Source organism: Hemiscyllium ocellatum, chromosome 4 (assembly GCF_020745735.1).
Source record: "Hemiscyllium ocellatum isolate sHemOce1 chromosome 4, sHemOce1.pat.X.cur, whole genome shotgun sequence".
Taxonomy (NCBI): Eukaryota; Metazoa; Chordata; class Chondrichthyes; order Orectolobiformes; family Hemiscylliidae; genus Hemiscyllium; species Hemiscyllium ocellatum.
Window position 1 is genome coordinate 27,102,215 of NC_083404.1, and position 14,646 is coordinate 27,116,860.

Sequence of the window (14,646 nt, forward strand, 5' to 3'; positions counted from 1 at the left end):
TGATTCTGGACTGGAGACGATGTAAACAGAGCAGACTTATTCATCTTGTTTCCAGCTGGAAGCTTCATTGATATTCGGAGTGTTGCAGTGAGGAATTTGGAGTTGGCATTGGTGCATTGACATACCCTTGCTTAACACCCCTTTGCACAAGCATTTGGTCTGTGTTGAATTAAGGATAACATGTTCTTGTATAGCAGGCAGAGAATTGTGATGACTCTTTACAGTCAACCAAATAGGAGGTAGACTCTCTATAGTCCCTCCCAATTGACTTCATGAGATAAAGATGGCCCATATCTGCTATTCTCTGCACTGTTCTTGGTTTTGTCTTGTTGTGAAGATTACATGCGCTCAGTCTCTTGAATGACAGAACCTAAATTGTGACCTTTCTTGTAGATCTTCATTGCCATGCCTCCTGGTGGTTGATCGACATTTTTCACTTCTCCACTTCCAAGCCACAAAACCAATCCTGATTTACTAAGAAGTGAGACATCTTCTTTTCCAGGATGGTATCTTAGAATGAGGCATCAACCCAGTGAAGCTACATACAGTTACCTGTGGACGAAATGCTCAAAGTAACAGAACATGAAACAGAGCCAACAAATATCTAGCTCTTTCCAGTCAAGAATGGTGAAGAATATCCAGGAAACTAATATGATGAAGAGACCCCACAGGTCCAATCTCAGTCACAAAGGAATCTGAATGAGGGCAAGTTACAAGATTGAAGCTTTTTTTCCCCGATATTCTTCAGCCAAAAATACGAAATCTGTTAATTCAATTGGTCTCTTCCAATGTTCCTATCAACACAGAGCCCATTGGGTCAGGGAAACAAGTGCCTTCACAATAAAACAGCCTGATACTTCTAACAAAGGTTCACTGGACATGAAATGTTAACTCTCTTTTTCTTTCCCCAGATGCTGCCAGACCCGAGTTTACCCAGCATCCTCAGTTCTTTATTGCTATTATCCTGATTTCTGATGCTTTCAAAACAGGTTTACTCTCAACTCCAATGCAAGAGGAACTTATGTTAACTCGCTCTCTTTATAAAATAATCTTCGTTGAGAGACTTTCTACAGAGAAATTTTAAAACATTTTCCTTCTTTACAATGGCTCTTTACAACCATTATCTGGGGTATTTAAGTAATAAAACTTCAAGCTGAATATTGTTACTTAACTAAGTTCTTGAAGATTATTTAAAAAGTGCATCTTGGAAATTTTAAATAGCAACAGTTAATATTTTTCCAATTGAAGTGATTAGGAACTCTAACCTGGGTCTGCCTGAAAATGTGGCAGTGGCATAAGAAGTTGGAAAAAGTGGAGAAAAGTAGGAATGTGAGTTGCTTTTTCCATACAGCTATCATGGACATGATGAGCCAAATGGTCTCCTTCTGAGCTGGAACCATTCTATGGCTCAGTGGTAGGCTTGATGGACAAGATGAATTAGGAGAAGGCTTGAGGGAGAGTGGAAATTTGGGTGAGATGTCGAACGAGGCCAAAAAGTCACATTGGTAAGTGCTAGACGCTGAAAAGAGATTGTTGCTAGTGAGCAGCGAGAGGCTTATTGGCATGGATCATTACTTAGTATTACCCTCACTAACATTAATTTACCAATTTCCCATCAGCTGGATAGAAACTAAATGTGGAAATTATTGACATAATAATCAGAGTGGTTGGCTGTGAATTCTAGGTCACCACTTGCTCTTCCAGGCATCTTAGACATTTGGCACCAACATCTCAGGGTACACTCCATGGGCAGTGAGCGCATGCATCCCATGTGCACGATATTGGCATTGATCATGTACCAACCTTAATGCATCATCATGGCACATTTCCACCAACTTACAGTAGTGTTACACATCAACGCTACACTTTAGGATGCACTAACAACCCATCATTGAAACGTTGTTGCAAGGACTCTGTATGCAAAGATGTTGATAGGCAAGAGAATCAAATGTTAAATCTGGGATAATTGGGAACGCGACATTCAAAACACCAACAGATTAGCCACAATTATATTGAATGGCAAAGTACTAACAAAGAGCCAAATAGCTGTTAACTCATATGTTTGTATCTATGTTTGATAATGGATTATTCACAGAATGCAACATTATAGATATCACCTCCCACCTACCCACAACACAGTGTTCTAGCAGACTGTCCTTACTCCCAAATCACCCTACTCAGAGAATGTTATTATACACTCTGGAAAAAGTAGGACTTGAACTCAGGTCTCCTGGTTCAGACATAAGGACACCACCACTGCACCACAAGAGCCTAGTTAAGCTTTCCAAGTTACTTTGCTCAACCTGCTCTGATATGGATAACACACTGGAGCGGGGGTGGGACGTGAACCCAGATCTTCTGGCCAAGCTGTAGGGACTCTATCACTGCACTACGAGAGATATAATAATATAAATTGTTTTCTGAAGAACCTGTTCAGAGATGTTATTATAAAACTCTGGAGCAAATAGGACCTGACTCTAACTTTGCCACTTTGCACTTTGGAACACTTCTTTAAGGGCTCTTGTGGCAAAGTGGTATTGTGCTTTTTATTTAATGAACTATCAGTCTCGGACAGCACCAAAGCCTGTTCAGTAGTAAATCGGATATTTTCTAATCAACCTGTCCAGAGATGTTATTATAGTTTGGATCAGGTGGGATTTGAACTCAGGCCTGCTGGCTCATATGTACAGACACTATCATTGCACCACAAAAGCCCTAATAAAAGTGTTCCAAGTTCTTAATTCAATTGTGTCCTTGACATGTGGAAGTTAATATGATGAACCCAGGATTAACATCGGTCAAAAGAGAATTTCACTTCAGGACATTTTAAAGAATGATTCATTAGTAATTACTATCAAACTTTTAAACAACAAAAGTTGGTTCATCCAAAGGCTACCAAAGTAGCGAAGTATAAATTCAGAATAGATACAGCATGGTGAGATGAAGCACAATGCAGAGAACCAGAGTGACAGGATTGGAGGCTCCATTTGACCCTCAGTCAGAGCACATCATTTAAAGTCACAACGAATGCAGAGAGCTTGGGGTTGGGGAAAGAAGAGAACAAACAGCATCAGCTTCTGCTGTAGCCACAAGTGAAAAAGGTAAAATTAGCAATTGATCCCACTTCACAATTGTTGCACAGCTAATTGGGAGCTAGAATGGTGAGCTGGGAGGAATGAAATCTGAAAAGATCACATTTCCTTGACTACTAAGCATTTTTAATGGCATTTTGACATCTTTGCCCAACCCCAACATCTCCCTCCTCCATATTAGTTAATATTTACACTACCTGTTATATCATGCTGTTTGAAGGACTCACTGTAGGTCTGATATTGATTGGGACAGTGTTTCTTTAACCATTTACAAACATCCTGCTGGGTCCATAAAGCCACTGGTTTACTTAGTTTTACTTGCCCAGGGTTTGCCTGCAAAAGAATACAAATTCCATAAACATTTGGATTAGAGCAAACAATCTGTACTGTTTCTGATAACTGAGCCTTTTCTCAATAAAACATTCACACAAGTCAAATTGTGTGTGTCTTTTTTTTAAAAAAGGGCTTCCACCTGCACATGGCTGTCTTTTTTAAACTATTCCTTTCAAGTCTAATTAAAGGATGAAGAAAAATGTGCTGACATTGGATTGTAGTGACGGCTAAGATAAAAAGATTAATTTAAAAAGATTGTATTCTCTGCACTAAAGTATGAATTTCTCAAAAATCAGTAACAAATACTGCAACATTATTTTCCAGCGTATAAAACCAATATGCAGTGCTGCCAGCTCTAATCACCTCCAGGTTATTATATGCATGAATTTATAATAACTAAGTAGATACAGTCTTGGCTAGACAGTTTGCAACATGAAACAATTCCTTCCCACTAATTTAGTGAAGCATTTGAGAATTAGATAAGCAAGCTGTCATCTAATGCTGGAATTTCAGAGACTGTCTCATTATGCGGTGAGTTGCATCATTTACTTATTATTATTGATCTAAAGTCTGAAAAATTAGTATAAAACATTGGAATGTGAAGCCATTTCTGAGGTCTTTCATTGGCATTGAATCAATAAGACATACACAGTTCTATAAGACATAATTCTGTTTTCCTGTGGGTCCCAAAGTAAAGTATGGCTGTGGTTTTACTTACATTACTTCCCACCTCAGGTCACTTCTGACAAAAAAAGAACTCCATAAATAATTCTTCCACAATTTGCACACGCCCATTGAGCCTACTATTTCGGTGGTGTGGTTTGATTAGGAGGAGAGGCAGTGGCACAGTGGTAATGTCATTGGACTAGTAATCCAGAAACCCATGTTAATTTTGGGAGGAACACTGGCTTGATTCCCAGCATGACTGATAGTGAAATTTGAATTCAATGAAAATATGGAATAGAACGCTAGCCTCATGGCAACCACTTCAATTGTTGGTTAAAAAATAAACTAGTTTGCTCATGTCCTTTAAAGGTAGGAAACCTGCTGTCTTTCCCTCATCCAGCCTGTGTGTGACTTCATTGTATATACCAGAGCGAACAGGATCCACATCAAAATAACTCTACATCTTAACAGAATAGTGTACAGGGCAGCAAAGCAAATAGAAATACTGGAAATATCTTGTGGCTTTGTCAGCCTTCAGGGAAAATACTAGTTATGCTTAAAGTGTTGATCCTGTGGCAGAGTTGCTCGAGTCCGTTTCCAAAACACCACCTAATTGTTTGGTCTGCTGTGGTAACTTCAGCATCTTCAATCGTATTTTCAGATTTCTAGCATTTACTCAGCTGGTAAGGCAACTGAGCAGATGGACCAGCTTCGATGTCTGTTCTGTGTTGAATCAATGATTTCATCTGCTGCAGCACTGGAATGTTATAACTGACCTTTAGGACAAAGCGAGCACATTAAGTATTCCTGCTCCTTATTATTGCATTTGCTAGATTATGAGAGAACTTGGATCATAAGACACAACAAAAGTTTAGGAAGAAACATAGAAAAAAAATCCTGTCCACATAGGTATTTAATACTAATATTTACCATCACAGAACAAATTGAATGTATCAAGTCTTATGAATTATAGAAGCTTAAAAGTTTCTCAATGGTGTTACACTTGTCATTATTGGCATTTGCAACTGTCACTTTAAATAACTGATCATCTTCGCTGCCATCTAGGGTACTGCCGACATCACATTTCTTAAATGACTTCACAATGCTCTTTCGTTTTATGAACAGTCACAAATTGCTCATCCACACATGAAATGACATAGCCCTGCATTTATCCTGTTGGTGCCAAGTCATGACTTCAGGCCTTCATCCATGTGCCATACTTCAAATGCAGAGTTTGTTTACGTGGCTCATTTATTAAGCTGTGCTTGGCTACTAAGGCCATCTGGAATCTAGCTGGTCTTCAAAATCTACAACTCTTTCTTTTGTGGTTTCTGTTGGGTGTGTGCCCAGAACAGGTAACTACTAATACAACTTAGTATTTTAGAAGCACCTGCATGCTCAACCACCAACTCTCCAGACACAACTCATCCTTTCTTCATTCACTCATCCCTTGGATGAAATGTCAACAATTATTTGTGGAATGTCAACCTTTGGTGCTGCTTTTCCTTCTCAGATCAGAAACAGTGGCAGCCTTTTTGCTGACTTAAGTCAAAATGACAGTGCAGTGGCTCTTCTCCTGGTCAGATGTTTTTAAATGGTGCTAGAAGCAAGAGAGAGTCAATACTCTCATTTGACAGAACATCAAAGTTAGGGGAATTTTATCATTATTGAGAACTGTCCAACTCTAATTAATGTTCTTCCTACGTTGCATTAATCACAAATCCATGAAATTCAATTTGCTTTACTTTGTGTTCAGTTCAAATCTTCTCCTATCCCAATTTCACATGCTTAGCCTGCGTCTGTTCATAAAGTTGCACCACCAAGACACTGCCTTGCCTAAATAGGCATCGTTACCTGCTACTGCTCATCTGATTTTGGTCGATACAGAAATTCTATTCCTCCTGTAATCTGGAGTCCAATTTTTCACCTCTTCTTCCAGTTGTAGCTACTTTGCGTGTCAATGAAAAGTCTGCTTCCTCTTTTTCAAATGTTCACTTAATCTAGTTCTATATCTTTTTTTTCAGTTGAAGGAAGATCAAGATGTCTTTCTGTTGCTCTGTTTCCATGCGCTTCCTTCTCATTACCTTATCAACTGCAGTTTGAATCTTACTTGTTTAGACATTCAAATCAGTTTTAGTTTTAAAAGCTGTAATGCCAACATGGTTTGTAACTCCTTAACACATGCTAATGACCAGTGCAATGTGGTAACTTTTGGATTTAAATAACTGTGTCTAATGAACTGACAAATATGGTCCTGTCCTCAAACTTCTGCTGGGAAGCGAACAAGTCCAAATGTTAGAAGATGAACACATCAGGCCCACAAGATCATTCAGTTGCTAGAGTGCAGATTCTCATTGATGAGCAATGGATTTTTGTTTTGGTGAGGTACTATTGAGTATTAGGGAATACCTGTCGACTGGAGAAATGAGGGAGCTAGGAGCTAATTTCATTTTGCAAACAAACATCTGCAATGAAATAGCGCATCATAGAATAATTTTATACTTGGCTGGACAAAAACAGCACTGAACGCAAAAACATTTTTGCAGCTACTGCTAATAATTGATCATAGTGAAAACAGAGTGTGTCAGAATGCCACCCAATGGATGGATTTGGAAAATAAAATTCTTGTTACTTATCAACCAGATCTAGACAACATTATCATGGTGTGTTTGTACTCATATCATTAAAATACACGAGACCAGAAGAACATTCCATCGATTACAAGCTGCCTCCCTCCCTTGCGGATGAATCAGTCCTCCCCCATATCAAACACACTGCTTGGGGAAAACAGAGAGGCAGGCAAGAGCAAAGAATCTACTCTGCGTGAGGCTACATCAATGTCCTTGACAGGAAGTCGCTAAGTAGCATCACTACTAAAGGACCCAATAGCCATATTGTGCAGGGTGAGGGAACCAACTGCTTAACCATGTCCTCAGCAGTCTGTCACAGACATATCTATCCATGACAGATTGGTAGGAGTGACCACTGCAGAAACCTGTGGAGATGACGTCTCATCTTCACAGTGAGGATATCCTCCATACTATAGTGGTACCACCACCATGCCAAGTGGGATAGATTCACAACAGATCTTGTCACTCAAAATTGGGGTCCAAGATGTGCTGTGGGGTATCAGCAGAAGCAGAATGTATCCAACTACATTCTGTAACCTCACAGTGCAGCAAATCACTCACTGCACAAGCATCACCAAACCAACCATCAAATCTGGTTTAATGCTGGAGGACATGTCGGGGCAGCACTAGACATACCCAAAAATGAGTGAACCCACAACCCAGACCTATGCATATGCCAAAGAGTATAAGCAGCAGGTGATAGAGAGAATGCCAAGTGAGGTTACAATCAATGGATCAGATCTAAGCTCTGTGAATGGTGCAGACCACCTAACAATAATGAAAGGCTTAGCACATTAGTGCAAATGAAAAGCTCAAGCATTTACAACCATCTTCAGCTATAAGTAGGGACTGCATAGTCAACTTCGACTTCCTCTTGAGGTCCCCAGTTTTCAACCACTTTGCTTCACTTCACTTAATGTCAAGAAGTGGTTGAAAGCCACTGGCTACTGCAAAGACTATGGATCCTGACAACATCCTAGCAATAGTATTGAAGGTGTGTGATAGAGTCATACAGCACAGAAACAAACCCTTCAGTCCAACTCATCCATGCCGAAAAAGATTCCCAAACTAAACAAGTCCCTCTTGCCTGTGTTTAGCCCATATTCCTTTAAACCCATCCCATTCATGGATCTATCCAAATACTTTTAAAATATTGCAAAAGTACCTGCATCTGCTACTTTCTCTATCAATTCATTCCACATACGAACTACCTGTGAAAAAGATGCCCCTTAGGTCCCTAATAAATCTTTCTCTACTCACCTTACAAAATATGCCCCCCTGATTTTTAACTTCCCCATCCTAGGGGAAAAAAAACTTTGCTATTCACCTTACCTATGCCCCTTATGATTTTATAAACCTGTATAATGTCATCCCTCAACCACCCAAGCTCCACAGAAAAAAAAAGTCCCAGCCTATCCAGCCTCTCCTGATAACCTGAACCCTCCAGTCCTGGCAACATCCTGGTAAATCTTTTCTGCACCCTCTCCAATTTAATCATATCCTTCTAGACTAGGGTGAACAGAACTGTACACAGTATTCCAAAAGAGGCCTCACCAACATCCTGTACAACCTTAATATGACAACCCAACTCCTATACTCAATGGTCTGAGGAATGAAAGTAAGCATGCTAACTGCCTTCTTAACACCCTGTCTACCTGTGTTGCAACTTTCAAAGGCAACATACCTGAACCTCTTGGTATCTCTGTTTGACAACAGTATTCAGGCCCTACCATTAATTGTAAAGGTCCACGTTTGAATGCCTCACATTTATCCAAATTAAACCCATCTGCCATTCCTTGGCCCATTGGCCCAGTTGGACAAGTTTCATTGTAATCTTAGGCGACCTTCTTCACAGTTCCAAAACAGGCCTAACCCTAACCACCACCACTGCAAACATAGACATCTGACAAAAGGTAACATTACCTTGATATATCATGTCCACAAAATGGAGCACAAGTGTAATTCAGCCAATCAGCACCACAACAGTCCACTCTCAATCTCAGCCATGTGATGAATGGTGCAATAAACCATGGCACTTACATAGCAATACACTGCTCACTCACACTCAGTTTGGGTTCCACAAGAGCTACTTTCTTATTGACATCACTACAGGGTCTGTCCAAAGATGGATGGGAAGTGCGAATGACTGCCCTTGACGTCAAAGTAGCATTCAACCTAGTATGGGATCAAAGAGTCTTTGCAAATACAAAATCAATGGGAATTGGGGGAAAACCTCTCTACCAGCCCAGGTTGTACTCAGCACAAAAGGTTAGCATTCAACAACATCAACCATCATAGCCACAGGATATTATCCTGAAGAGGTCCTGTAATAACGTTCAAGAGCCAGCAATCTTCAGATATCTCATGAATACACTTCCCTCCATCAGAATAGGAGATGAAATTCACTTGTTTATCCTTGCAATCATCAATAGACAACCTTCATTGGTAACACAATCCTGCTCCATTTATTTTGTTTTTGCACAATTAAATGTTCCATTGGACCTGAGAATAATACAAGGGTGCTTTTTACTTCACTGCTTGTGCCAAGTAATTCCTCTCTGCCAGTAACCGAAGCTTTGTTCAATAACACATTACAGAATGCACTATCAGGAAATACACACTCAGTATGCTTGAATGCAGGCTTGCAGATACAGGACATTTTGTATTACATAAACAACAGGCAAACTGTGTGAAAGCATCACCAGTTTATTTTTTCTTCATTTTAATGTTATATTATTGGCATCTTGTGATTGGCTGAACTGTTTGTACCATTTGAGGGGAGGAGCTACTTTGCAGTAATTTAGTTTTTATTACAATATTATACACAGCCAATACAATTCAGTTTTAATCAGCATCAAAGAAAGGAGGGTTGATAACTTAATTATAGTTTGTATTAGGTTTATGAATGAATATTATTACCAAGCATGTTGTAATGGATTGTCAACTAAAGAATGCAAATTAACTAAAAGTAAGAGCTCTAAATGCCTGACTTGCCTATAAATCATGCATTTTTTAAAGAAAACAAAATGTCTAAGTTGCGCTGTTTTGATGCCACAGTAATTATTACATCTACCAATTCTGTATGTGTGTGAGGCTGCATTTCATGGTTACCATTGAAGCAATGGTGCTCGCTGCTGACGTCTCAACTCTGCCCACAAAGACCTAACGATATATATTTCTCAGAGATTTGTTGAAACCACAAAATCGAAGGTTTGAAATATGCATATTAGAAATATCTGTAAGTTGGACATGAGTGTTTGGCAAAGACTTCCCAGCCTCTGGCCCCCAGTCATAAGTAGGCAGTATTTATATGCCTTGTTTTGTCATTTCTGATAGATTGAACATGTTGAGTTTATACTCACTGGAGTTTAAAAGACTAATAAGTAGAAGGGTGTCTAAATGAATTGTAGATAATCGCAAGAGACCAAAGTGGGTTGTGGTTTTCTGATTTAATCCTTTACTCACCTCTCTTGTTGGAAATAGTCATTGTCTTTCACTTGTGTGTTGTGAATGTTACTTGTTTCTTATCAGCATAAACCTAAACGTTTTTTAGGTGTTCCTGCACATTGGCACAGTTACTGCTTCATTACTGTTATAAATTTCTACCTAAATTATATTGTTTAATAACAGTATTGTTAAATTTCTAATGTACATATTTCAAACCTTCTATTTTACTGTTTCAACAAATCTCAGGGAAAAATATATAATCAGTGTATTTCACTTCCTAGTTTACAGCACATAATGATATTGTCAGCATAATTAACTGCTTACTCAGATAGCAATCCTGTTTCTTGACTAGGCCCCAAGTTAAAATTATTGTTGGGAAAGGGGAAATTCATACCACAGCGATTGCTAGGTCTTTGTGGGCAGAGTTGAGACGTCAGCAGCGAGCACCATTGCTTCAACGGTGACCATGAAATGCAGCCTCACACACATACAGAATTGGTAGATGTAATAATTACTGTGGCATCAAAACAGCGCAACTTAGACATTTTGTTTTCTTTAAAAAATGCATGATTTATAGGCAAATCAAGCATTTAGAGCTCTTACTTTTAGGTAATTTACATTCTTTAGTTAACAATCCATTACAACATCCTTGACAATAATATTCATTCATAAACCTATAATTAAGTTATCAACCCTCCTTTCTTCGATGCTCATTAAAACTGAATTGTATTGGCTGTGTATAATATTATAATAAAAGCTAAATTACTGCAAGGTAGCTCCTCCCCTCAAATGGGACAAACAGTTCAGCCAATCACAAGGTGCCAATTATACTAACATGCAAATATAGAAGAAATAAACTGGTGATGCTTTCACACAGTTTGCCTGTTGTTTATGTAATACAAATGTCCTGTATCTGCAGGCCTGCATTCAAGCATACTGAGTGTATATTTCCTGATTGTTCAAAAAGACATTGCCTGCATATATAGTTTCCCCTCATTCCAAATGTATTACTCACTTTACAATGATTGTACATTCTATTTCTTAAAATCTCCTTCAAAAACATGTTGCAGTCTGGTAAATTTATTATATTGATTGATCATGTTCCTGTTCATGAGAGAAAAAAAAGGATCAGTACTGCAGAATGCACTAAGCTTCGGTTACTGGCAGAGAGGAATTACTTGGCACAAGCAGTGAAGTAAAAAGCACCCTTGTATTATTCTCAGGTCCAATGGAACATTTAATTGTACAAAAACAAAATAAATGGAGCAGGATTGTGTTACCTCTATTCAATCAGATGACTCTGCAGAATTATCCCTCTAATTTCATGACTATAAGAAGCTCCAAGCAGTAATTTTTTTTTTATATAAAATCTCCATGGAGATCTACGGGATTTGATTCAAGAGGGCACTGCTGTGGGATCACAATCCAACACAGAGTCTGACCAACTCATTCTTAAAAAATGCTGATCAACAACTATCAGCAAGACTTAGACTGATGCTTCAAATCTTACCACAATGGAAATTCTAATGGCGCTCAGCACATTATGATCTTTTCTATAGGTTGCTCTGCTTAGTAACAACGCCATCAGGTAGCTATATAGGGATAATGGCTCTTATGATTAAATATCATGGATTTGAAATATTAACTTTTTTTATCCACAGATATTGACTTGCAGTATTTCTTTCAGATTTTTAACATTTGCAGGTTTTTTTTTAAAAGCAACACATTCTGTTTGTTGCACTGCAATCCAGTAACTCACTATAGTCTTTGCATGAAGTGTCTGGGCATCACACCATTTTGTAACTGAAGGTTCAGTAAAGGTTCCATCTGTTTCAGTGGTGAGTATTAGTTCACGTGAACCACATGCTCCCTCTGCTGCTCCTTTCCGGTACAACAGCTGTCTAATTAAGCCAATTGACATCTCAGCTGCGTCACTATCGCCCAGAGCAGGGGCAAGGACAGACATCAGAGAGCTGGTGCTGCTCCGGATCAGGGTCCCCAGCCCCTGGTACAACTGAGGGCCCAAACTGATTGCTCCAAAAAGCCAACCTGTAGACATTCCACAAATTACTTTTCTTGAGATCAGCTTCCAACCTGATTTGCACACAATGCATATTGAAATTCCTGCATATTGAGTCCCCCATGATTGTCGTTATAGTTGTTTCTTACTTGGTTTTCCTATCTCTAGATTTGTTTTCTGCCCTGACTCTCCAAACCCTGTCCACCATCTACAAGACAAGTCAGGAGTGTGATGGAATACTCCACACTTCACTGACAGCCACAGCCCCAACAACACTCAAGAAGCTTGACACCATCCAGGACAAAGCAGCACGCTTGATTGGCATCATATCCACAAGTATTCACTCTCTCTACCATCGACACTTGGTAGCAGCAATGTGTACTCTTTACAAGATACACTGCAGAAATTCACCAAATATTCTCAGACAATACCTTCCAAATTCAGACCACTTCCAACGAGAAGGACAAGGGTAGCAGATATGTGGGAACACCAATAGCTTCAAATTCCCCTCCAAGACACTTCCCATCCTGACTTGGAAATATATTGCTGTTCCTTCACTATTACTGGGCCAGAACCCTGGAATTCCCTCCCTAATGGTATTGTGGGTCAACACACAGCGGGTGGATTGCAGTAGTTCAAGAAGGCAGCTCACCACCACCTTCTCAAGGGCAACTAGAGACGGACAATAAATGCTGGCCCAGCCAATGATGCCAGCATCCCACAAAATGAGTAAATTTTTAAAAAATCTTTCCTATTGCTAGGATGTCCGTATATAACTTCTATCAGTGTCTTTTATCTTCGTGGTTCCTCAAATCTCTACGCACAACTTCTACATCTTCTGAACCTAGCTCACTTCTCGCTAACAATTTAATTTCAGTCCTTACTAACAGAGCAACACTGCCCCCTTTGCACATCCTTTTGATATGACATGTACCTTGGATATTTAGTTCTGAGCCCTGATCCCCTTGCAGCCATGTTTCTGTGATCCCACAACTTTGTACCTGCCAATTTTATTCTGCGCTACCAGCTCAATTACCTTGTTTCATATGTTGCATGCGTTTAAGTGCAGCAATCCTGCGCTGACTTCCCCCCCCACTCACTTCTTATTGTTATCATCTTATCTGCTGTGCTTGAAGCTAAATTCCTGACCCTTTCCATATTCTGTCCCATTACTTGTTCTGCAAACTTTAACAACCTCTCCTGAGCCCTCCTCATTAAAAGCTTTTCCATGATTTTTCATGCAACTGAACATCTCTCCCATCCCCTCCTACCACCATCCCAGTATTTGGTTTAAAGCCCTATCTACAACGCTAGCTGTGCAATTCACCACGACTCTAATCCCAGCATGACTCACATCCATCCCATTGGAACAGCACCTTCCTTCCCCTGTACTGGTGTCAATGACCTATGAATTTAAACCTGTTTCTCTCACACCAATCTTTAAACCATGTGTTTTCATCTTTAATCTTGTTGATACTGTGCCAATTTGTTTGTGGCTCTGGCAGTAATCCAGACCTTACCACCTTTTTGATTCTGCTTTTTAATTCAGCCCCTAGCTGCTCGTATTTCCTCAACAAAACATCTTTCTATTTATATCATTGGTACCTATGTGGTCCATGACAACTGAATCTTTCCCTCCCACTCCAAATTCCTCTGCAGCCCAGATGAGATATCCTGAACCAGGCAGGTAACCCAGCTTCGGGACTCTTGATCCTGGCCACAAAGAACAGTGTCTATCCTCCAGAATACATAATCCCAGATTACAATAACATCTCTTTTCTCCCCCCTGTTGAATGGCTCCCTATACCATGGGGCTGTGGTCAATTTGTCATCCGCTCCATGGCCCCTACTCTCATCCACACAGGGAGCAAGAATCTCAAACCTTTTCTTTAACAAACTCAAAGGCTGGGGCTCCTTAAACTTACCTCCTGGGTTCCTCTACCTGCCTGTTTCATGGTCACACCTTTCTGTCCCTGACCCTGACTGAATTTGAAGTTGTTAATCTCAGGGATGTGACAGCTTCTTGAAATACAGGGTCTAGGTAATTCTCCCTCACCCTGATGTGTTGTTGTGTGCAAAGTTCAGACTCCAGCTCATCAACTCTGAGCCAGAGTGCCTCAGCAACTAACACTTGCTACAAATGTGATCATTGTGAACCCCAATGGGTTCCACCAACTCCCACATCACACAGGTGCAACTCATCGCCTGACACAGCATCTCTATTTTCTTTACTTAGAATCATAGAATCTCTACACAGTGTGAAAAGAGGCCATTCAATCCATTAAGTCTGCACTAATCCCCACCCACCCCACCCCACTTCTGAACAGCATCCCACCCAGACCCAGCACTCCCACTCCACCTTATCCCCATAACGCCACATTTCCTAATCTAAGCCACCTCGTCTGCACATCTTTTGGACACTATGGACAACTTAGCATGGGCCAGTTCTAACCTGCAT

General features: G+C 39.9%; 1 protein-coding gene across 1 annotated transcript in view; it reads right to left on the minus strand.

The window, feature by feature from the left end:
- The window catches only part of samd12 (sterile alpha motif domain containing 12), a 128,370-nt gene that overhangs the window by 59,430 nt on the left and 54,294 nt on the right, over positions 1-14,646 (minus strand). Inside the window, exon 3 of the mRNA XM_060824179.1 lies at positions 3,290-3,425. Coding sequence (XP_060680162.1) covers positions 3,290-3,425 — 136 coding nt within the window. The remainder of the gene's footprint in view (positions 1-3,289; positions 3,426-14,646) is intronic.